General features: G+C 40.9%; 3 protein-coding genes across 8 annotated transcripts in view; 2 read left to right on the forward strand and 1 right to left on the reverse strand.

Moving 5' to 3' along the window:
* Nucleotides 1-4,246: 4,246 nt before the first annotated feature.
* LOC122399962 (TM2 domain-containing protein almondex) lies at nt 4,247-5,531 on the forward strand. The gene is made up of 5 exons (XM_043401079.1): nt 4,247-4,603; nt 4,679-4,746; nt 4,809-4,952; nt 5,017-5,282; nt 5,356-5,531. The coding sequence occupies exons 1-5, from the start codon at nt 4,501-4,503 to the stop codon at nt 5,489-5,491; spliced, it is 717 nt and encodes a 238-aa protein (XP_043257014.1). The 5' UTR covers nt 4,247-4,500; the 3' UTR covers nt 5,492-5,531.
* A 313-nt stretch (nt 5,532-5,844) lies between these two features.
* Nucleotides 5,845-7,802, forward strand: LOC122399944 (DNA methyltransferase 1-associated protein 1). Of its 2 annotated transcripts, none has more exons than XM_043401044.1 (5): nt 5,845-6,666; nt 6,733-7,087; nt 7,156-7,288; nt 7,368-7,522; nt 7,577-7,802. In XM_043401044.1, the coding sequence occupies exons 1-5, from the start codon at nt 6,110-6,112 to the stop codon at nt 7,679-7,681; spliced, it is 1,305 nt and encodes a 434-aa protein (XP_043256979.1). In that variant the 5' UTR covers nt 5,845-6,109; the 3' UTR covers nt 7,682-7,802. The 2 variants fall into 2 exon arrangements, with proteins under 2 accessions (XP_043256979.1, XP_043256978.1); XM_043401043.1 differs by having other exon boundaries at nt 6,733-7,063; nt 7,147-7,288.
* Nucleotides 7,803-20,554: 12,752 nt separating this feature from the next.
* The window catches only part of LOC122399922 (sodium/potassium/calcium exchanger Nckx30C), a 95,496-nt gene continuing 93,065 nt past the window's right edge, over nt 20,555-22,985 (reverse strand). For all 5 annotated transcript variants that reach the window (XM_043401005.1, XM_043401004.1, XM_043401003.1 and 2 more), the window contains one exon: nt 20,555-21,644. In XM_043401005.1, coding sequence (XP_043256940.1) covers nt 21,404-21,644 — 241 coding nt within the window. In that variant the 3' untranslated portion in view covers nt 20,555-21,403. The remainder of the gene's footprint in view (nt 21,645-22,985) is intronic.

The following is a 22,985-nucleotide window of genomic DNA, read 5'->3' on the forward strand; positions in this document are numbered from 1 at the left end:
GAGATATATCGCGGCGGTTTCCGTATTATCAGCAGCGGGCCATCGAGTTAGAAGAGACAGTAACGGCGCAATTAATCGGCAATCGCGTTCGATCGATCACGCATCCCCCGAAACCGTGACATCGATTACATCGCGGCCAGGACGAAAACGAAAAAGAGCGAATCGTTTTCCCATAGAGACGCAAAGAGCACGGGAAACGAAAGGACAGATCAAGGCGGGTGAGACAGCTATATATATATGTATATGTATATGCTATGGAGCAGCGCTAAACAAACACCCAACAGCCAAAACGATAAACATTCCAGTTTCGATGCGTCTACACATGTATATCGATTTATCGAGCATCGACCAATCTGAAGAAACGAACGTTTCACGATCTCGATTACCGATATTAAAACATATGTTATTCGATCGAGGGTCGACGCTATTTACTATATGGAAAATGTTTACGTCGTGGAAAATAGTTGTCAAGCGTAAAATTAAATTCAGTGAACATAGAATCCATGCTGGTGTCGGTTAGCCGTGAAATTACGTCGGAACAATTTTAAATAACGGATAATCGAGCTGATCCACGATGCACCGTGTGCAAACGATACGCGCTGTACAAGTAACGACAAGATGTACAAAGTATCCGAGAACATCTATTCGGCGGAACATCTAGAAAACACCAGATAAAGAGAAAGGAAAGAAAAGATAAATATATATGGTAAAGAAACAGTAAGAAGATAGAGAACAGAGAAAAAGAGAGAGAGAGAGAGAGAGAGAAAGAAAGAGAGAGAGAGACAGCCATCTCACCGCCCGCCACAGCTCAAAGCACTCACGAAATCTCACGTAAGGTAACCACGACAAAACGGGCCACCGTTGTCTTTACGTATGACAATATTTTATCTCTGCGCGGGGACAAAGTGTAGCTTTTCCGTGTTTTTATAACCTAAAAAAGCGATCGCACTGCTCCGTATGCGGACCGGTGAACGCCGTGGTGCCACCTGACAGACTCCGGGAAATTTGAGAAAACAGCATTTCCTTCGGCCCATGCGCGTCAACTTTAATCGAATTTTCGCGTTCCAGTGCCGAACACGCGAACCACCTTCGCCTCGTTACCGTGGCGCACGGCCCTGACCGTTTCAAGTTCGAATATTTTCCCTCCCGATCGACTCGCGCGCAATTCCCCGCACCACGATCACATTTTTTCCATCGAAACACGAAAATTCTCTATCGTTCGTTTTCGATGGATTTGGAACGATGCACCGATATTGCGAAAGGGTTCCCCTCGTTTTGAAAAACACACACGATTACGAAGCGTGCGACAAGCGGCGACGCTGCGACGCTGTGACGAAGCGGTGAATACGAAATTTATAACCATTGATGCGCCCGCGAGACACGTACCTCGCTTCTTTATTTCGATTCAAAGAAAAGCTTTGATAGCGTGCGAAAAAAGGTATGCTGAATTACCTCTTTTGTCGCGACGAGGGGATTTTCTTTCCTTTGTGCAAAAACAGGTTGAATAGATTAGCAGGACACCGAGCACTAAACGGTTGGGCGTTTAATGAGCCGTGACTGATTGCGCAACAACCACGACCCGCCATCTGCAGTCGCGTGACCGAACCAAAGCGATGCAATTCTGCACTTACCTACATCGTAGGTACATTATCCAATATGGTGATTGTAACGAATATCTTACGAGTGATCGAAACTAACCTAGCGAAGAAGCTCTATATTTATGATAATCTATACCAAGGGGATCGCAGCCATTTGCTAATATTATTTAATTATTAATTAATAATTGCATTACCCAACTAAGAGCGATACGATTATTAATTAAACGGTAAATAATATTACCCAGGTCTCACCACGTGTAGGTTGCTGCGACTGGAGACCCGAAGGGAGATAGATGGAATCAAAGTTCCATCGATCTCCCTTTTACATTCCTACAAGCTAGATTACTAAACCAGAGAGATAGAAGGTAGCAATGTTCCTTCGATCTTCTAGTTTAGTTGTGCCAAGTAATTGTTTCGTTTGAAAAGGGACGAAGGTAGATCGAGGGAGACGCGACGCGACGCGACACGACGCGATGTCGATCAGCAGTGATCGACGCAAGGGACGAGATACGCGACGCGAACCGAGTACCTGGTCAAAAGTGTCAGCTCCGTTGCCTCTTGGCAAGTCCGATCGAAGGGGAAGCGAATCGACGCACCCGGCACAGAGGTTCCCCATTTCTCCCACGCATCCCGTTGGGAGCCAACTGGACCCAACTCGAGATGTCTGATAGTGAGAGGGAGCGTGTGTCGGGGCTACCGCAGACAGGAACAGTCCCTGATCCCCTCTGCGGCCGAAGTACTCTTTCCTTTGGATCGTCTCGCCAGAGGACGGCAACTGGCCCTTCGGATCAGCTAAACGGCCGATCACTTGCTTTCTACATTAAAGCAGTGGTGATCGGAACGAGAAACGGGAGAACGGGTGCACGAGAGAAGCTAGTCGGTAAAGAATTACTTGGCACACACGCAGACGCATACATGGGAGTCGTCGATGCCTATATCTAGTTTGATTATACCAAGCAATTATTTTGTTTAAAAAGAGGGATGAAGCTAAATTATGGGAGACGCGACGCGACGCGACGCTGAACCGTACAGCGGACCTTTGGATCGAAGAAGCTAAGTTGATAATTGCTTGGTATCGCGGCCTTAAAAATAAATTTATCCCACGATGATGGAGGCCTGTAAGTAAGCTGAAACTAAAAATTTGCGATCAGTTAAACAATTAAATATAATGAATTGATAACACACAAAGCACTGAAATAAAATAAATGAGCCCAGAGAAACCAAGAATAAAATATGGGGACAAACAAGGAGCCAGAAGTAAAATATGTAAGGAATCCAGAGAAATGAAAACAAGGTGAAACCCCATAGATAGATTCAACCCCGGCAGATACTTGAATGTCGAAAAAGTAGTGAGAAATTGGAGATTGAGATATCACTCACCACTGTGTCGATAGTGGTCAGTGAATACAGATTTGTACATGCAATGTAGAATGTGCATCGAACAAACCAAACAAGGAACAAGAAGTAAAAGCAAGATGCAACCCCACATTCAAGCCCAACAGACGCTCGAAGGTCGAAAAAAGAAATTAGAAAGGAGAGATTCGGAACTCGCTACTGGTCACTAATGGTCAGTATTGATCACCAAAGTTGACCAATGCTCGCCCAGTGGTCAGCACTGGTCAGTAGCGGTGAGTAAAGATGGAGCGCGGAACCACGGGGTTCCGTCACGTCCGCCAACGCGGAGGAGAATGAGTGAGAGAGAGCTCGTCACCGGCAGTAGCCTCGGGCAGAAGAGTCGAAGGGGTGGGGAGGACCGTCCTTGGCGAGTTCACCAACCAATTAACGGTTAACCGTCTTCGACCGAAAAATAAACATTCTACGCAAAATGGCATTAAAAACAATTATTTATACAACCCACACTATCGAGCGTTATTTTAACTATTGCCTGATGTTAATTAATAATTGTTGCAAACAATAGGAATGAAAATATGGTAAAATTCGAGGTGACCGAAGGATTCTTCGAGTTTCTAACGAGAACCAAGGTCAGACATGTAAATCACATGTTCGTTCCTTCGACCAAACAATGAATATTCCACGCGAATATACAACACATGCTATAGAACATTATTTTAACTATTACCTGATGTTAATTAATAATTGTTGCAAACAATAGGTATGGAAATATGGAGAAATTCGAGGAGACTGAAAGTTTGTTTGAATTTCTTGTCGAGAACCAAGGTCGTACATCGCGTATTCGTTTCTTCGATCTTCTGTCCTCTATACGATACTTTTTTTTTGTATAAGTTTCCATCTTTCGGTTCTTATCAGTAAATTATACAGGATTCTAACAAAGGTACGTAAACTGTGTCACTAAAATCGCGAAACAATATGTTGCAACAGCCAACAAAACACACATGAATGCACACGAAGAGTAGTTCGTTCCGTACAGCGGTAGATGACGTGCCAAATATAATAGATCGAAAAATTGTTAGTTTCATTGAACTTTTTCATGTAATTGCTATGTAAGAACGTATTCAAACGGTAGAATAAAGATACTTAAATTAACAACATATCCTAAAAGAAAATTTGTCACGATATGTCGTATGCTCCTCACATCGAGGACAAGTTCGTGATATGTTTCTAGAAATTTGGATAACGTCAGAATTGCAAATGTGATTAGTCCAAGATCATTAGCTTCTATGGTCACGTTGTATTGTTTTGATTTAACTCGAATTTAACACTTAGTTGTTTTAGATTTATTTTCCAATTATATATACTTAATAGGTTATGCGAACGTGAAAGTGATTTCTAAATATCAAACATGTAAATTCGTGCGTTTTGTAAATTTTTTATCACGTTTGAAACGAATGAATCGGACCAAGGAAACTATGCCTTTCCATACATGAGTAATCAAACGATTATCGAATTTCCGTGTGCGTCAAGGACCAGTTCGATCGATTAAATGTTTTCCATAATGAACGTTGTGCGAATTAATTCGAGAAATGTAATTTTTATTCTACTGGCAATTTTGTCGACTACCGTGAGACAGGCTTCCATGGGTTACGGTAAATCATAGTTAACGTAAATTTAAGACTAATTGTTCCTTACTACTAAACGTTTGCTGTATAACTTGTTTGCAGATAGTATGATTAATTATGCATTGAAGGAAGCTAATGCAAATTCTACACCGGCATACAGTAGCAAAAAGGTGGCAAAAGAATTAGAATATTCTTTTAATAAGAAAAAATTGAATGATTTTATTGTTCGTAGGAGGAAACGACAAGGTTATGCCCGAGCGGTATCGCTTGTTCCGAGTTAAGCGCAGAATGTTTGAAGTGTAATTTAAATTCAAGTTGTATATATGGAACAGCATACATTGCCAACTGCTCCGTTTTAGAACACATCGATTGTGTCGTAAGTATTAGAATATTACACGATCTCTAAATGCCAGACAATAATCGACACATTGAAATTCAAGGGCGAGCAAACCTTCCAAAAAAAATATGTGTGCCGTTATTGTTATCAAACAGAACATTGGGAGCACGAATGTCACCAAAGGAATTCTTGCAGCTCGGTGGCATCACCTCAACAATATTATAGAACAAATTGTACGGTGAATAACGACATACTATGTCTGGGGAGACGGCAGTTTATGAAAAACTTACTGTGCAATTGGACCGTAGGATATCGTTGGTCCACCGCCTTAATTTTAAGCATTACTCTGGGAGGTTTCGGAGCTGACCGGTATATACATTTAACATAAAAAATCATTAACCGTACGGTGAGAATATTTTACTTTTACTGAAACAAATTGCAGATTCTATCTGGGTCATTGGCAAGAGGGGATCGGAAAACTGTTCAGTTTCGGAGGACTCGGTGTTTGGACACTGATCGACGTAATACTTATTTCTATGAGATATTTAGGTCCGGCGGATGGTTCATTGTACATTTAATTAGCATATAAAAATACGAGCATTTTATTTATTATCTATAAAAGAACTGAACTAATGTGATTTGTATATAAATGTGTTGAATGGTTCTCTATAAGTGTATCATTGTTAGGCTTATGCATTAACCTGAGATGTACAATCTCCTATAAATAAATAGGATTACTAATGCATTGTTGTTTAACCTAACAATTACACCTCACGTCCAATCTGATTTTGTATCGCAATATTATTATTCGCGTTATTTTATATTTCTGTCCTATTTGTAATCGGTAGAGCGTTACAGGTGGGGGGAATTCCCCTTACGTTGGCTGCACTGCCCCTCGATCAGTGCACTCCAATTTCTGACGTCACTGCATGTAAGCATACATGGCTGTTCACGAAGTCCGTAACCTGTCAATCGCATTAAAAGTTATTATTTAACAACTATGTGGTGAATAGAAGGAAAACGAATTTGTACAATATTCAGAACTTAACCTTTCCTTTACGTAACTACCACGTACTTTGTCGCACACACACACATACACGAAAATGCATTGGTCAAGCGTTGTTTTCCCGTGATACATAACCTCAAAGTAAAAACATTGAGACCACAGAGGAGGCAAAAGTTTGTTGCTTGACAGAATGGCAGACGTACGCGATATATTAGATATCGAAGTGCCGACTACCAGCGAGCTCACGAAGGAATCGATTATAGGCAGCGATAAAAAGAATCGAAAAAAATATGAGTACAAAGTACCGAAGAGGCCAGAAGGCATGCACCGTGAAGTGTTTGCATTGTTGTGCAAGGACAACAACGATGTACCACCGTTGTTCCCGACGGATACGGCTAAAGGGTACAAGCAGGTACGAGCCAAGCTTGGTATGAAAAAGGTTAGGCCGTGGAAATGGGCATCGTTCACTAATCCTGCTAGAACGGACGGCGCGTTCTTTCATCATTGGAGACGAGTCGCAGACGCAGGGAAGGAATATCCATTCGCCAAATTCAATAAAAAGGTTCCCATTCCTACGTATACAAACGCCGAATACGTTCAGCATTTGGTTACGAACGGCTGGACCAGAGCAGAGACCGATCATCTCTTCGATCTGTGTAGGAGATTCGATCTGAGGTTTATTATTATCAAGGATAGATGGGATAGAACAAAGTTCCCTGCAAGGACCGTGGAGGATTTAAAAGAAAGGCAAGTATACATTGTTTGTACGTTCGCTAATCCCCGTTACTTATAAAAATAACTACGAATGTTTAGGTATTACCAAGTGTGCGCCGCTTTAACAAAGGCAAAGTCTCACTCTGATAAGGTTTATATATTTGATGCAGAACACGAAAAACGTAGGAAAGAGCAATTAAAGAAGTTGTTCGAAAGAACGCCGGAGCAAGTAGAGGAAGAACAAATGCTACTGACAGAGTTAAGAAAAATTGAACAGAGGAAGAAGGAGAGAGACAGGAAGACGCAAGACTTGCAAAAATTGATAACAGCGGCCGATCATCAAGCAGACCCAAGAAAGAACGAAAGAAAACCGACGAAGAAGAGTGGAGCTGCTGCTAGAAATAGACCGAATAAAACGGATACTTCTCATGTAAGGAATTTCTATATAATAATAGTATAATCTTTGCGTAGTTAATGTTCATATTGATACGACGATACGAATGAAAATTTTAGACAGTGGAGTCAGCCGGAATTAAGTTTCCAGATTTTAAAAATAGCGGCGTTTCTCTACGTTCTCAGAGAATAAAGTTGCCGAGTAGTTTAGGTCAAAAGAAAATGAAGGGTATCGAGCAAATGCTCAATGAACTTCGTCTAGGTACGTGCAACTTCGATGCCCTATATTGCTCTATGTTGTTTCTTTTCAATTCGATATTAACGCGTTTTTATCTCTCTAGAATTGAACCCACCACCCACCGAGCAGATATGCCAGCAATTCAACGAACTAAGAAGCGATATCGTTTTACACTACGAACTGAGAAGCGCACTGTCGACGTGCGACTACGAGTTGCAATCGCTGAGGCATCAATACGAAGCTTTGGCTCCTGGAAAGGTAACTAAAAATCTGTTTGTTTGCGAAATATCGTTACCAATATTGAATTTTCAGACGTTAACGATACCGGCCGCGCTGTTGCCGAAAACCGAACCCGAGGTCAAAGCTGATATAATAGACGTGGTGGGTTCACCGAGCATGCCGACCATAACTCACTGATCAACGGAACAAATATAGTTCCGTACCGGTTGTAAATAATTTCCAGAACGTTGGCACGACGCTTCGCTCGCCTGTACAATTATTTTTTTTTTTTTACCTTGTACGGGACAATAAAAATAATTTAACGGATACAGTATCGTGTCACTATCTTACCAATCCTTTGAAAATGATTCGAACACGGTGGTGATTTACTTATATATCTGTGTATTTTATATTGTCGACAAAAAGTAACAATGTACGGTCAAACCGTATAATTTATCTACAACAATCTACAATAGATTACAATATGTTGTCTTGTTTTTTGTTGAGGGTCAGAGGGAGGCAGGGATATTAGAATAACGGTGGATCGGGTTAAGAGCGTGGAGGGAAAGATGGTCGATGCAGGCCTTTCTTCGTTCGTGCTCCGTTAATCGCGATACAGTTGACTGTTAATTCTATGTTAAATTACTCGGGTAGCCTCTAAGCCGTACTTGGTACGGAAATAATGCGTATATATATCTGCTTCTTAATGATCGATAACCCAACGCCCGACTTTTTCCCCATCTACGCCGTGCCGCGAGGACTCTCTCGATCCAAAGATTTAAGTGTAAGAAAAGAAAGAAAAACTGGGCACATCGTTGACCCGCATAACCGATGCATTTGTTCGCGGATCGTGCATCCTCTCGTCTCTCCGCACGTGCTGACACGACAGCTTTTATTTTCAGGACAATATAATACATTGTCACCCTTTACAATTTGAGAAACACTCCAGGGGGCGGGGGGGTAATAATTTAATGAATTATTATTTTAGGAACGTGACCCAATAACCAGCAACGACGCGTAACGTCTTCACACGCACACATCCGCACCCGGAAATTATTTTCGAGTTTAACATAATCGCGCGGGGGGGAGGGGATAAGGGAAATTTGAGGAGCTTCAAAAGTGACTTTAAAGGGACTTTTCAAAGGACTACGAGGGACGCATATTTTCAGAGCCATTTTCATCGTATAATACGAAAACTTTTTCGAGATCTCGATATAAAAGCTGACACAGTTTTCTCCCCCTCAAGTCGAATAGAATTTGGATCGAAACGACAGGAGGAGGACCTAATACGCGACAACAACGAGGCCAGGGGGTGTTGGGCGGGTAATCGGGGTGGATGATAAACGATCGGTCGCATCAGCACATCGCGATGTTTCCAGCCGAGTATCCTTCGACGACTCGTTGATCTTCGACGAGGGACGCACGATCGACTGGCACAGCAAATTTGGGGTTTGGCGGGGTGGAAAGAGGGAAACAAAAATCGAGCCACGTGTCTATATGTACATATACGCCACGCATGCATACATATACACACACACACACACACACACACACACACACACACCGGTGGTAACAATGATAATAATAATAACGACAATAATTAACACGGACAACGTTCAATGTACAAGAGTAAAGCGCGTAATCCGCCCGGAAGCGACACGACCCGTGGCATCGTTCATCACGCGTCCACGATCATTAATTTTCAAATTGCGTACAATAACAACAAGTCACGTTTTAAAATTCCGTCCTGATAATATTCGAACGCTCTCGGTGCAAATTTAAAATACAAACTTTCTCGATAATAAAAAAAAAAAAAAACATTCGGCGGAACGTTCTATGAGTCGTAGAGACTTTCATCGGGTGTTGAAATCAACCATCGTCCTCCGTTCGTTGTTTTGTTTAAATCATTTCACAGCAACGACGAACATATCGATTCGACGACGTTCGAGCGATCCTGCAACTGACCGGAGAAGAGGAATTTCTCTCGTTATTTTTTTTTTTCATTTTTCTGCGGGGTGAGGGGGAGGAGGGGGTGGAGGATTCGTTTAAAGTTACTTTTGCTGCGTTTTTTCTTCGTATAACATGTAACATGAGAAATCGTATCTTATTCGTTAAAGACATTCCCTACACAACACGGCTACGGTAATGCGTCATGGATATGTGCGCAAGTGCGTGTGAAGAAATGTAGGGAGAGAAGGGGGAGTACGTAGGCAGCTGGAGTGGGGGGGTACGGAGGGAGAAAAGGGGAAATGCACGGTGGAGGAGGAGGAGTGGAGGGTGAATTCGGGGCTGTCGAAGTGTGTCCGCACGTACGCGCGCGTACGCACGTGCGCACATAGGCACACGTTATTTTTTTATCATTTTTTTTTTTGTGGGTTTAAAGTTTATATGTATAGATTTTCTGTATATAATCGGTAATCATTGATCTTTTTCTTTTCTGTTGTTTGTTGGTTTGCTTCAAGTTAACTAGCTTCCTCGATTATTTATATATATACACATAAGTATATGTACAGTACATATATATGTGAATATATATATACTCCGCTATTACGTAATAGTAACATGTACGCTCGACAAGTGCGCTGACTCTCTTTTCTCTCTCTCTCTCTCATGCACACACGCTCAACCGTATATCTCTCTCTCTCTCTCCCTCACACACGCTTCAGCTTTGCCTATAGTTAATGTTCTACCTGTATTGTATATAACTACAACGCTATGGTAGACAACAACAAGTAATATTATCCTAAACTTGTTTCACCTGCTTTTTCTCTACGTCGTATTTCGTATATGCCGTAAAAATGTTGTATATAATGATATTAATATTGTAATATATTTTGTTTTATTGCACGCGGTTGTCCGCCGCGACCGCCGCGGTGAGTCGAACGAACTATCTCGTTTACGAGCAAAATAAAAACAAAAATAGAAGAAAATCTTTCACGATCGGCGGCCATCTTTGTCGGAACCCCCCCCCCCCAGTCGCTCGTTCGACACCGGGGCCCCGTCGCGGCAACGTTTTTCTTTTAACATCAGCTTGTTACGTTTTCAATTTTTTCGTTTTTTTTCCATTTTTGTATTCTTTTTGTCGTCGCGAGACTCCATCCGCTACGCTCGTTCTTTTTTTTCTCTCCCGCCCCTCCCCCCCCCAATTCTCGCGCTCGATCCTGACGATTCGTATTTCTTTTTTTTTTTTTTGTCCACTAGGTATAAGCCCAAAAAATCATCCTGCGTGAAGTGTGAATAACACGTGGTCGTTGGTGCAGCATTTTTTGTTCATTTTCGCCCCCCCCCCACCCCCCACCCACCCCCCCTCCCGGCCGAGGATCGTGGGCTCTAACCGGCGCGCGCCCGTACGAAATTGTATCTCCGTTCTTTTTTTTTTTTTGTCGTCCGCCCTTCGTTTCGTGGGTTTTTACTTTTTTTTTTCTTTTTTTCTTTTTCGTTTCTTTTTTTACTTGTGTCTATTCGTGATATACTTTTTGAGACAAAACGAAAAGCGTGGTCGTCCATCGAGAAGATCGATTTGCCGTTTAAACGTATCCGACGGTGTATCACAAATATCGTCAAATCGAACGCTTGCCGGGACCTCTCGTTGTTTTCCCGAGGAAATTGCACGCGCACGCTGCAATCCGTAGTAAAATTCAATAATATTTATAATTTCTTTATGTATATATGTATATGTACGTGCTATGCGGGATTCCTCGTCTAAATCGCATGTACCCTAAATATCCGCGAGAAACAGAATTCGGTCCTTGCGTGTCCATATTCAACCCTCTCGACATCACCTCTTCACTTCAAAGCAATTATTGCTAGTAAAAATCGTTCCCTTTTTTTTTCTTTTTAACATTGCACGCTTCGATCTCGAGGGGTACAAGCTCCGAAACAATTTTTTTCCCCAACCAAGCTACGAGGTAACGTCTGCGTGTTTTTGAGCTCTTCGCGATCACGTCGAAAAATTCCAAAAACTTTTTTTCTTTTTCTTTTAGAATAAAAACTCGTCTCCAAGCTCCAAGCGCAGAGGGGGGAGGAGGAGGAGGAGTGTGTGTGTGTGTGGGGGGGGGGCGGGGGTTTGTGCGTAACGGTTACTTTGTCGATCGCCAACAGGGGGGAGGGGGGGTAAAAAACAAACGTAAAACGCGTTTTGATGCGTTCGAAAAACACCGCGAGGAGGAGGGGGGGGGGGGGGGGTCGAGAGGGTTGCGTACAACGACAACGACGTGTATTCGATACGCACGAGCGAAAGAAAGCGTTTACCGTAATAAAATCATCCTATCCTTCTCTCACCACCGAACGTATACAACGTTAGAACCTTTACATATTTATATGCGCATTGTATGTATATAAGTATGTATATGTATAATATATGTATAATGGTTGTATTATTTATAAGATTCATCGTTTCTCCGTTCCCGATCAGGGTTCACCGGTAACCACACATTTTTTTTATTTCCTCTGCCTGGTAAGATCCGGATCTAATACGGTCGTATCCGATACTCGGATTCCCAACTACTTGCGGCGATGGACGGGGGTAAAACCCTATGTAACGCGACGAATTCAACAACGACAATCATAAAATATACATATGTGTGTGTGTACAGTGTCCGTATATATACGTGAAAAAAGAAGAACAAACGAGATCGCACGTATATATATGTAATATATATATATATATATGTGTGTGTATAAAGTGTAAGTGTCTTGTGTGTCCGTGTAACTAATCACAAGAGACATGGCGTACGCCGAAGATCGATAATTGCCTGGCCCACTGTGTGTCTTTCACGCGTCCCTATTCGTGCATCGATCTCGCGACCCCCGAAAAACAGTACGTATATATTATATACTCGTTTAATACGATATTTTAATATAATAATCTTTAATCATATAGAAACTCTGTAACGATCTTCTGTATCTCGTCGCAATATTTTCTCTTATTTTTTCAACTTCCCGTTAATCGTCGTCGGCCAAAAACCTAAATACCTTACGACCTTAAGTATCACTAATAATACCGCTAAGTGATCGATTTACTTCTTATTAATCGTCAACGTCTCTTTCTCTTTGATATGTGCGTTCGCGTCTTGTCGTTTGCCAAGAGAATGTACGGTTACTATATTTTTTTTTTTCTTTTCCTATTTATTTTCGTTTAAGCTTTTAAGCGGAATTTCTCCTCTCTCCTCCGTTTTCGTCTGTCCCAACGATTACGCGCGTACACGCACGCGACACGTCGATCGTCGCTGGATCGATCCGCTCTTATCTCACTCCGATCACAATATAAAACCCTACAGTGTTACATCTACGGATCAAATAATTCCAATGTTGCGAATAAAATGAAATCAAAGGGAATTTTCTATTTTACGAACGAACAAAGAGTTCTACGCCATTGCTGTCGACGCTGGTGCGCGTTGACGATCGTTCTCGCCGCGTGCATGCAGGCGCAACGCGAGGTTCGACTTACAAAAAAAACAATCGGCCCTTACGTAACGCGCGTTTATATAAAAATGATTCGCGAGCCGCTTCGAACCGGCCACGGCGACGATAAACCCCAAAACACTAAGTCTCAACGTCGAGAGTTCGATGGTCAGGATCGAAACTCGATGTCCCCATTAACGATGTTTATCCTAAAGTATTATAAAGTACAAATTACGAGCACGATAGCACCTCAGGAGCCTCGAACGTTTCGACCCTCGACTTATCACGCGACTAACCCCTCCCGTGCATGGTATCCCGGGGTTCTAATTTAAGCGGAGCATTTGCAACTCCATTTTGCTCTTGGATCCACCGAGTCTCCCGGTCCGGAGAGAAAATTTCGAGGCTCGAGTGGTCCCGATTCGTGGCTACGCCTGTGTTCTAAGGCAGATCTGCCCCCGCGACGGGGGGCTCGGGAGCAGAGATGGGCAAAATTCGTACAGATATCAACGATCACGATGATCAAATAACTTCCAATTGTGATTCACGCGTGCGTCGAGTAGAGTTTTGCCCAACTCTGGTCGCGGCGCGTTACACCTAAGTCGTCGACGAGCTTTCGTTCACGATAAATAATAATTGTCTAATTCCCCGTGCGCGGCCGTGGCCGGTTCGTCCCGCTGGCTGGTCGTCGCGACGTCGTTCGTCCGCGCCACGGTAACAAATGTGTTTGATTGATAAACGTTTTTAATCGAGGCTACTCTCACGCACGCAGGTACACAAAGACACTCGTCGACTCTCTCTCTCTCTCTATTGCTCGGCCGTGGTGCTGAAAACGCTAGATCGCAAAAAAGGGGGGCGCCCCGCCGCGTTTTCTTTCACCTTTGTTTTTTTCTCGTTAGAACGTTTTTTTTTGTTGATCGGTGATCGATACCTCGGGAAGATCGTATTGTGCATCATTCGCTACTTGCTTCTTCGTTACCGTTTTACAACTATTAAGAAACGCTACGGTCCCTATCGTCTACGACGCCTCGTCTAATGGTGTCTCTTCCACTTCCGGGTTCCTCCGTCTTCTCGCGAGTCGAACATCCGGGGAACGAGGCTCGTTTCCTTCTGAAGACACTTTTAACACAGTCTCTATAGTCACCTCACTCTCGCAGTCACGTAATCATCAACCTAGGTGTTCCAGGCTTCGACGTTCCCACGTGTGCAACACCTTTCCCTTCAAAATACACAATACAACCCTTAATTGGTATTTATCCTTACTAGAAATCCAAGTTGATTTCTAAAAATGTGTCGATCATAACTAGACTGCGGATCTTTATGCATTTAATTTTCAACAAACTACAGAATTCAGTTAATATGCAAGAATATAAGAAATACTTAAAACAAGGTACGAATTATTATATCTAGGGGTCGAGACAACCCTCTATAAAGCTCCAATTTCATTGATTTTGTTAACAAAAATATGAATTTGTATTAAGATCCGCAGTCCAATCATAACTCACGATATTGCTTGTACAAGAAATGCAAGAATATAAAAAATACTTAAAACAAGGTACGAATTATTATATCTAGGGGTCGAGACAACCGTCAACAAAGCTCCAATTTCATTGATTTTGTTAACAAAAATATGAATTTGCATGAAGATCCGCTGTCCAATCATAACTCACGATATTGCTTATACAAGAAATGCAAGAATATAAGAAATACTTAAAACAAGGTACGAATTATTATATCTAGGGGTCGAGACAACCCTCTACAAAGCTACAATTTCATTGATTTTGTTAACAAAAATATGAATTTGTATTAAGATCCGCAGTCCAATCATAACTCACGATATTGCTTGTACAAGAAATGCAAGAATATAAGAAATACTTAAAACAAGGTACGAATTATTATATCTAGGGGTCGAGACAACCGTCAACAAAGCTACAATTTCATTGATTTTGTTAACAAAAATATGAATTTGCATGAAGATCCGCTGTCCAATCATAGCTCACGATATTGCTTGTACAAGAAATGCAAGAATATAAGAAATACTTAAAACAAGGTACGAATTATTATATCTAGGGGTCGAGACAACCCTCTGCAAAGCTCCAATTTCATTGATTTTGTTAACAAAAATATGAATTTGTATTAAGATCCGCAGTCCAATCATAGCTCACGATATTGCTTGTACTTGCAGACATACATTCTTTGGAACGGAACCCAAAATATTAAAGAAAAGCCAGTGAGCCATCTCTGAGTCAACATGCTCACCTACTTCCATCATGGAGGCTCTCTTAACACTAGAAACGAAAGGACCTCGCTGTAAATAAATAAAATAGCAGCGTTTAAAGCAGCCGAAGTGTTAAAATTGTTGCACACGTGGGTACGTGGACTCCAGGTCCCGATTTAACAGCGCTGCCTCGCTTCTTGCGCAGCAAATCTGCGCCAGGGATACTTGCCAAGGCATCGCCTCCGCCACTGTTCAGGTTCCAGCTCGAAGGACCGTCGGACTCGAGTGGCTTGGCAGCTGTGCAATTAACCCTTCGAGCACCGCGTCACAAAACCTCGTTAACCTTCTATTTTCTCGCTCGCGGATCACACATTATAACAATAGAAGATCTATCTACTCTCTCAACAATCTTAAAAATAAATTTTCCAGTTTATCGAGTGAAACAATACGGTAGTAATCGCAGTATTGTTTTTGCAAAAAGCGAGGCAATGCAACGTCTTTGAATCCGAACCGAGAGCAGTTTCTTCTCGTCCCCCCTCTCCTTCTTTCACTCCTATTTGATTTCTCGCGCGTCCAGTGTGAGATTTCATTTTTTTTTTTTCTTTTTTTGGGTTTTCTCGTTTAGTAAAAAGCTAGGCCGCTGTTAGGCGTTCAGGCGGTTTCCGGATCACGCGACACACGTTGCTCGGTTTAATCTTTAGTCCCGTCGAGCAACAGTCGCTTCTCGAAACGTCCTCGCCGGTTTCGTGTGTCCCTTAAATTAATCGATATCACGTTAGAACTATCGTTACAACTACGCGTTTAAAACGTACTTTGAAACATTTTCTTTTATATAATTACAAGAATCCTGTCAACGTGTAATTAAAAATCTCCACCTTTCTCTCGCTAGTCTGTACAACGTATCGCTTTCTCTCCCGCTCTCTCGTACTGTTTCTCTTCGCGTGTACACGTAACAACGATGATAATGATAATAAATAACCGTACGCAATAATAATGACAACCGTAATAATAATTTAACATCGTTCTAGCGGTATCACCATAGCGTGTCATAGCGTGGCATCGAAAACACGAAAGAATCATGGCGAAAAAATAGCTTGGCGTGTGTCGAGACCTTCGACCAACGACTAGCGGTGGTCCTCGGTTCCTATAGCGTGGCTTTTTTTTCTGTTTTTTTTTTTTAATCCTAAGAGGAACGTCGCGCCTCGATTCGACTCTAAACGCGATTTACCATCGCAGGGGCGCGCGGGGGGGGTGCAAGCGTGATCGCTCGATTCGAACGTGGTCGACGTTCCTTCGCCAGGATGCGGTCCGTTAGTTTCTCTAGGAAGGTTCGATTTCTTTCGCATGCCTCTTACGTAGACTAGTATAGTAGAATAGTAGAGTTAATCGAGTGTTAAAAACCGAAACCCGACTGGTTCGACGACCGCAACCAAGATGGCCGGCAAACATCGAATACACGAGCTTCGTCGCGGTTTCTGCGATGCTTCCGTCACTTCGGACGATCGATTATCGAAACGAAACAGCTCTTAGACCCTGTACGGAACGCTTTCTCTTACTTTTCCTCTCTAGATTCTACCTAGGAACGGCAGTGGTAGCTCATTTTACAGTAACCGATTGAATTTTAACGAAAGATCCAATATGGCGGCGAGTGGAGGAACGTAACACGCGTCGTGGTTCTGATTAGGTACGCGAAGTCGATGCTACGAAGCTCAAAACAGCCGAGCCAATATGAAAAGTCGGGAACTGAACTTCTTGAGAGAAGGCACCTTGCACAACGGACAAACAAAGCTACCCCGAACAAAGAGCAGCCTACGTAACGGTGGGAAGGGGGGGAACCAAGTTCGTGTTGATGTTTACATCGTGTACGTAAACAAAGTCCCGGCGAACTTCTAATTACGCGTCTCGAAAGCGAGCCTTCCACCGGCGCCATATTGGTATCGTTTCGACGTCGAAACTAACGTAAATTTCTACCAAAGAACAGATTTTCGACGGAACGTTCGCGCGGAAATTTATTTCGAGGATCAACGGGGGGCGGTCGAAATTTTCAAAGGAACCCACAACCGAGCTCTATACGCATGTAAAATCGCCGAATCTCGCGACCCATTTTCCCCCAAGCCGCCGGAGCGATTTTAATCAAATTTTGACCGAGTACTCTGCTAATGGGGCTGAATAAATTGAATCTTCTTTTACAAACATCGTAGAAAAAGAGTGACATGCTTAATAAATCGTTCGAATATAGATGAACGATTTTTTTTTTTTGTTCCCCCCGGGGGATCCTGAGAAAACAGGTCGACGATTCGTTCGTTGGTCGATCGAAAGCTACTGAAACGAACTAAAAAACTATTTCTCGGTGTTCGTGGGGCTTGTTAAGCAACGGCGTGGACAGAAACATTGGAATCTGTTAAAGAATTTCGTAAGAATTGCATTTGAAACGCTGGAAATCCGGGAATACGAGCGGCCATCTTGTTTACGATCCGTGAAATCGACGAGTCCGTTCCGTTCGAGCTCCGTCGATCGGCCAGTACGCGTTTTCGTTTGCGACACGATGCAATTTCAAGGCAGAAACGGGACGTTTTCGATCGGATCGGAAAACTGCGAACGACATCTACTTCGAACGATTATTTCCAATAATCGACTGCCGGGGGATCGCTAGTTTAATTAAATGGAACGAAGAACACGGTGCTCGACTAAACGATAAAAAGTAATCATTCGCGGATAACGAGAGTTTCTTCGTGTATTAAAGCGTCATTACTGCAAAACGAGACTTATCTCGACAGAAAATTTTACGTAACGTCGATCGTCTCGATAACGCGATCATTTGGTTCTATTGAAAATTCCGGGGAATAGAGACCGGTTACTTGGATTTATTTCATCGAAAATACGATACGTATTCCACTAGGGTCCGTTCTCCTAACAGAGATTTACGTTTATCGACCGTGTGTCGCGTTTATTTATTTGTTAACGGGGTAAAGAATAAATCACGAATCTGCAACGTACATTGACAATTTTATTATAAAAATTGTGTGGTAAAAATGACTAGCAATTTATGGTTTGATATTGAAAAGAATATAAAATTTACACAATTTTATTGGAAAAAATTGTTTGGTAAAAGTAACTAGCAATTTATAGTTATTATTGATATCGAAAAGAATATAAGATTTACACAATTTTATTGGAAAAACTCGTTTGGTAAAAGTAACTAGCAATTTATAGTTATTATTAATATTGAAAAGAATATAAGATTTACACAATTTTATTGGAAAAATTGTTTGGTAAAAGTAACTAGCAATTTATGCTCATGATTGATATTGAAAAGAATGTAAAATTTACACAATTTAATTAAGAAAAGTCGTTTGGTAAAAGTAACTAGCAATTTATGCTTATGATTGATATTGAAAAGAATATAAGATTCACATAATTTAATTAAAAAAAATCGTTTGGTAAAAGTAACTAGCAATTTTCTGGTTTGATATTGAAAAGAATGTAAAATTTACACAATTTAATTAAGAAAAGTCGTTTGGTAAAAGTAACTAGCAATTTATGCTCATGATTGATATTGAAAAGAATGTAAAATTTACACAATTTAATTAAGAAAAGTCGTTTGGTAAAAGTAACTAGCAATTTATGCTCATGATTGATATTAAAAAGAATATAAGATTCACACAATTTAATTAAAAAAAGTCGTTTGGTAAAAGTAACTATCAATTTTCTGGTTTGATATTGAAAAGAATATAAGATTTAGATAGTTTTATTAGAAAAATTGTTTGGTAAAAGTAACTAGTAATTTATGCATATGATTGATATTGAAAAGAATGTAAGATTTACACAATTTCATTAAAAAATCGTTTGATAAAAGTAACTAGTAATTTATAGTTTCTTTTAATATTATAAAGAATGTAAGATTCACACAGTTTTATTAGAAATATTGTTTGGTAAAAACGACTAATAATTTATGCTTATGATTGATATTGAAAAGAATATAAGATTCACACAATTTAATTAAAAAAAGTCGTTTGATAAAAGTAACTAGCAATTTTCTGGTTTGATATTGAAAAGAATATAAGATTTAGATAGTTTTATTAGAAAAATTGTTTGGTAAAAGTAACTAGTAATTTATGCATATGATTGATATTGAAAAGAATGTAAGATTTACACAATTTCATTAAATAATCGTTTGTTAAAAGTAACTAGTAATTTATAGTGTCTTTTAATATTATAAAGAATGTAAGATTCACACAGTTTTATTAGAAATATTGTTTGGTAAAAACGACTAATAATTTATGCTTATGATTGATATTGAAAAGAATGTAAAATTTACACAATTTTATTAGAAAAAGTCATTTGCTAAAAATAACTAGCAATTTATAGATACTATTAATATTGAAAAGAATGTAAGATTTACACAATTTAATTAAAAAAAGTCATTTGCTAAAAGTAACTAGCAATTTATAGATACTATTAATATTGAAAAGAATGTAAGATTTACACAATTTAATTAAAAAAAGTCGTTTGGTAAAAGTAACTAGCAAATTATAGTTACTATTAATATTAAAAGAAAGTATAAAATTCACACAATTTAAATAAAAAAAGTCATTTGCTAAAACTAACCAGCAATTTATAGTTACTATTAATATCCAAAAAAAAATATAAAATTCACCGAATTGAATTGAAAAAAGTCGTTTGCTAAAACTAACTAGCCCCTTACAGTTACTGTTAATATAAAAAAGAACACAAAATTCACCGAATTTAATTAAAAAAAGTGATTTGCTAAAACTGACTAGCCCCTTACAGTTATCGTTAATATAAAAAAAAAACACAAAATTCACCGAATTTGATTAAAAAAAATCGTTCGATAAAGCCACCCAGCAACGTACGCTCGCGATTAATATAAAAAAGATCGTTCGAAGTAGCGTGGGTGGGTATCTATGTGGTGTTTTGGGTAGCGAATGGCCGTTCGACGGGCACGACAGAGTAAAGTCGCTAGTGTCTACGGTTTATAGGCGAAAAGAGTTGTTTTAGAGAGAGAAATCAGCGAGCGGTCGGGCCGGGGCCGTCCATCGTCCAACGAGAGCGTCTAAATTCGTGTTCGTTTCGGATGGGATCGTGCCAAGGTGCGTCGATCGCGATCGGGCGATCGGCTCGCCGAGTAAATCGCGGGGGCGACGAGCCGCGTATAATAATATATTTTACACGTTTATCTTAGCGAGACTCTGTGTTCCCGTCGCGAGACGATTATTTCATATTTTTTTTTTTCTTTTTTTTCTTTTTTTTTTGGCAGTTCGACTGACGCCTGCTCGGCGAGTCGCGGATCGAAGTCGAGAGAATATATGTATATATTATCGAGGAACTCGTTCTGGCCCTCGTTAGATCGGGGGCCCCTCCCCCTCCCTCCCCCCCCACCCCCCTGTATACGTTAACGAGGCGCGGTTCGATGGGGAAAAACGGCTCCTCGAGGTGGGGGTGGGGGTGAAACGCGGGTTTCGTGGTATCGTTTAAACGTTTATCGTGCCTCGAGCGCGCCGTTACGACGATCGATCTTGTCCGGATCCGAGAGACACTGGAGGCTAGGGGGTCATCGTCGATGGGAACGGTAGTAGTAGTTTCGTAGAAGAATAAGAAGAAGGTGAAGTAGAACAACAAGAATAGTAAGAAGAACAGGAGATTAAAACGAGTCGTGGGATCTCTCATTTTTTTTTTTTTCTCTTTCCCCCGAACCCTATATAGTTATACAAAGTGTGGTGTTAGTTCCTAATTTCCGCGCGATCGTTGGCACGATCGGCCGGACGCGCTCGCTGCGTCTAAAGATAAACCGGCGGGCCCGTTCCCCGAACAGGACAAACGTCACCGCGATAAATTTACTTAACGTGATGAGTATTTTGTTTCAGGTATTTCAAGGTTTATACAATATGTACACGTACTTTTTCGACTAGAAGAAAAAAAAAAAAAAACGTTTCTCTTTCGTTTCGTGTCCAACGGGTTGACCCGCGTGTGGTCGACGACGCCGCCTGCGTCGTACAAATTGATCGACGATCGAGGGGGGAGGTTTTTTTTTTTTTTGTTTTCTAAGGGACGTAGGGAAGGGACGGGTGCCGCCAACGGTTTTCGATAAGTTCTAGTCCCCCCCCCCCCCTCCCCCCCGGGAAGGCTGAGCCCGTGTTCCTATTTCCCTTCCTCCGGCGATCGATTCGAGGAGGACTCCGGGAAACTCGTCGACGACGATGACGATGACGAGATGACGAGACCCGTGTATGTGCGTCCCGCCAGGGACCCCTTGGTTCGCGCGTCCCCCCTTTCTCTCGTTCCTAGGCCGGACAGACCAGGAACTCGTACTCGAACATCAACGAGACAGCGACGAACACGAAGTACAGGAGGAACATCGTGAACCCGAGGCCCTTGTTCATCCGCCACTTGAAGCAGGCGATGCTCATGATCACGAACAACAGCATGCAGAACAGGATCGCTATGCTGCACACCATACCCACCGAGTTCACCTCGACGGGCTTCCCGTAGATCAGGCCGTACAGCAGCCAGGGTACCGGAAGCCTGCAACAGAGGAACATCAAATAATACGTTAGCAAGACTTTAATATCATCTTTTTGTCGACATTCTTCCACAGATTGAATTCACCCTTTGGAAATGGAGCTTCTTAGAGCATTTATACATTCTTCGACAAGTTGGTTGCACTTCGAAACATTAAAATCCTTCGATTTGTTCGGGAGTTATGATGTTTTAATGGCGCGCATGAAATTTCAGGGGGGTCAGATATCGTGTTCTCGGTAAGGAATTTTTTTCTCGAATACGGGTAGGATTTCGGGGGTATGTTTAATGAACAAAAATGATTTCAATTGACAACTGACAATATTTTTTTCAAAACGATTTGAAATTTTTTTTTTTTTCGTCGAAAAATTTCACAAGTTATCGAATTTTTTTCTGGAAATTGAGTAGGATTTTAGGGGTGTGCGTATTCACCAAAAATGATTGTTATTAACACCCCTAGCTAGCAATAATTTTTTTAGAACGATTTGAAACTTTTTTTTTTCAGCGAAAATTTCTGTACTTACGGAATTTTTTTCTCGAAACTGGGTACGAATTCGAGGATATGTCTAATGACCAAAAATGATCACAATTGACCCTCTTAGCTAAAACTAATTTTTTCAAAACGATTTGAAATTTTTTAATTTCGTCTAAAAATTTTACATTTTCACAAATTTTTTTCTCGAAAGTGGGTAGGATTTCGGGATTATGTCTATTCATCAAAAATGTTTGTAATTGACCCTTTTAACTAAATATAATTTTTTTAGTATGATTTGAAATTTTTGAATTTCTTCTAAAAATGTTACATTTTCACAAATTTTTTTCTCGAAACTGGGTAGGAATTCGAGGGTATGTCTATTCACCAAAAATGACTGTAATTAACCCTAGTAACCAGAAATAATTTTTTCAAAACGATTTAAAATTTCTCAATTTCGTCGCAAAAATTTAGGCACCTACCCCCTGTCGATTTTTCTTAAATTCGTTTTTCATTTTTAATCGGTTTGTTCGACGTGCTACAGAAAAGTTGTCTAATACTTTTTTATAGGTACCAATGGGCTCTACTTCAGAAAAAAGTTTCATTGAAATATATTCACTATTGTAGGAGTTATGGTTGTTTGAAAATTGAATTACTTTTATGGGGTTTTTCCCACATTACGGGGTTAAGGAACAACTTTTTCAAAATTTTTACAATCTCTACATATTCTTCACTAAAATACGCGTCGTTTGCTACTTTAAACATTAAAATCCTCCAATCCGTTCAGAAGTTATGATGTTTTAAAGATACTTATGAAATTTCAGGGGAATGAATCAACGGTATGGTCAGACAGTGTACTTTTGGTAAAGAATTTT

The sequence above is a fragment of the Colletes gigas genome, unplaced genomic scaffold, assembly GCF_013123115.1.
Source record: "Colletes gigas isolate AHSC1104 unplaced genomic scaffold, ASM1312311v1 Colletes_gigas_Sc00015, whole genome shotgun sequence".
Classification (NCBI taxonomy): domain Eukaryota; kingdom Metazoa; phylum Arthropoda; class Insecta; order Hymenoptera; family Colletidae; genus Colletes; species Colletes gigas.

What these genes read in the sequence shown, in the direction of transcription:
- LOC122399944 (XM_043401044.1), top strand. Translation starts at nt 6,110, where the DNA reads ATGGCAGACGTACGCGATATATTAGATATCGAAGTGCCGACTACCAGC. An exon ending in GCTCAATGAACTTCGTCTAG is followed by an intron (nt 7,289 to 7,367) that starts GTACGTGCAACT and finishes TTATCTCTCTAG; the next exon opens with AATTGAACCCACCACCCACC. An exon ending in AAGCTTTGGCTCCTGGAAAG is followed by an intron (nt 7,523 to 7,576) that starts GTAACTAAAAAT and finishes TTGAATTTTCAG; the next exon opens with ACGTTAACGATACCGGCCGC.
- LOC122399962 (XM_043401079.1), top strand. Translation starts at nt 4,501, where the DNA reads ATGTTTTCCATAATGAACGTTGTGCGAATTAATTCGAGAAATGTAATT. An exon ending in CGGCATACAGTAGCAAAAAG is followed by an intron (nt 4,747 to 4,808) that starts GTGGCAAAAGAA and finishes TATTGTTCGTAG; the next exon opens with GAGGAAACGACAAGGTTATG. An exon ending in GGAGGTTTCGGAGCTGACCG is followed by an intron (nt 5,283 to 5,355) that starts GTATATACATTT and finishes AACAAATTGCAG; the next exon opens with ATTCTATCTGGGTCATTGGC.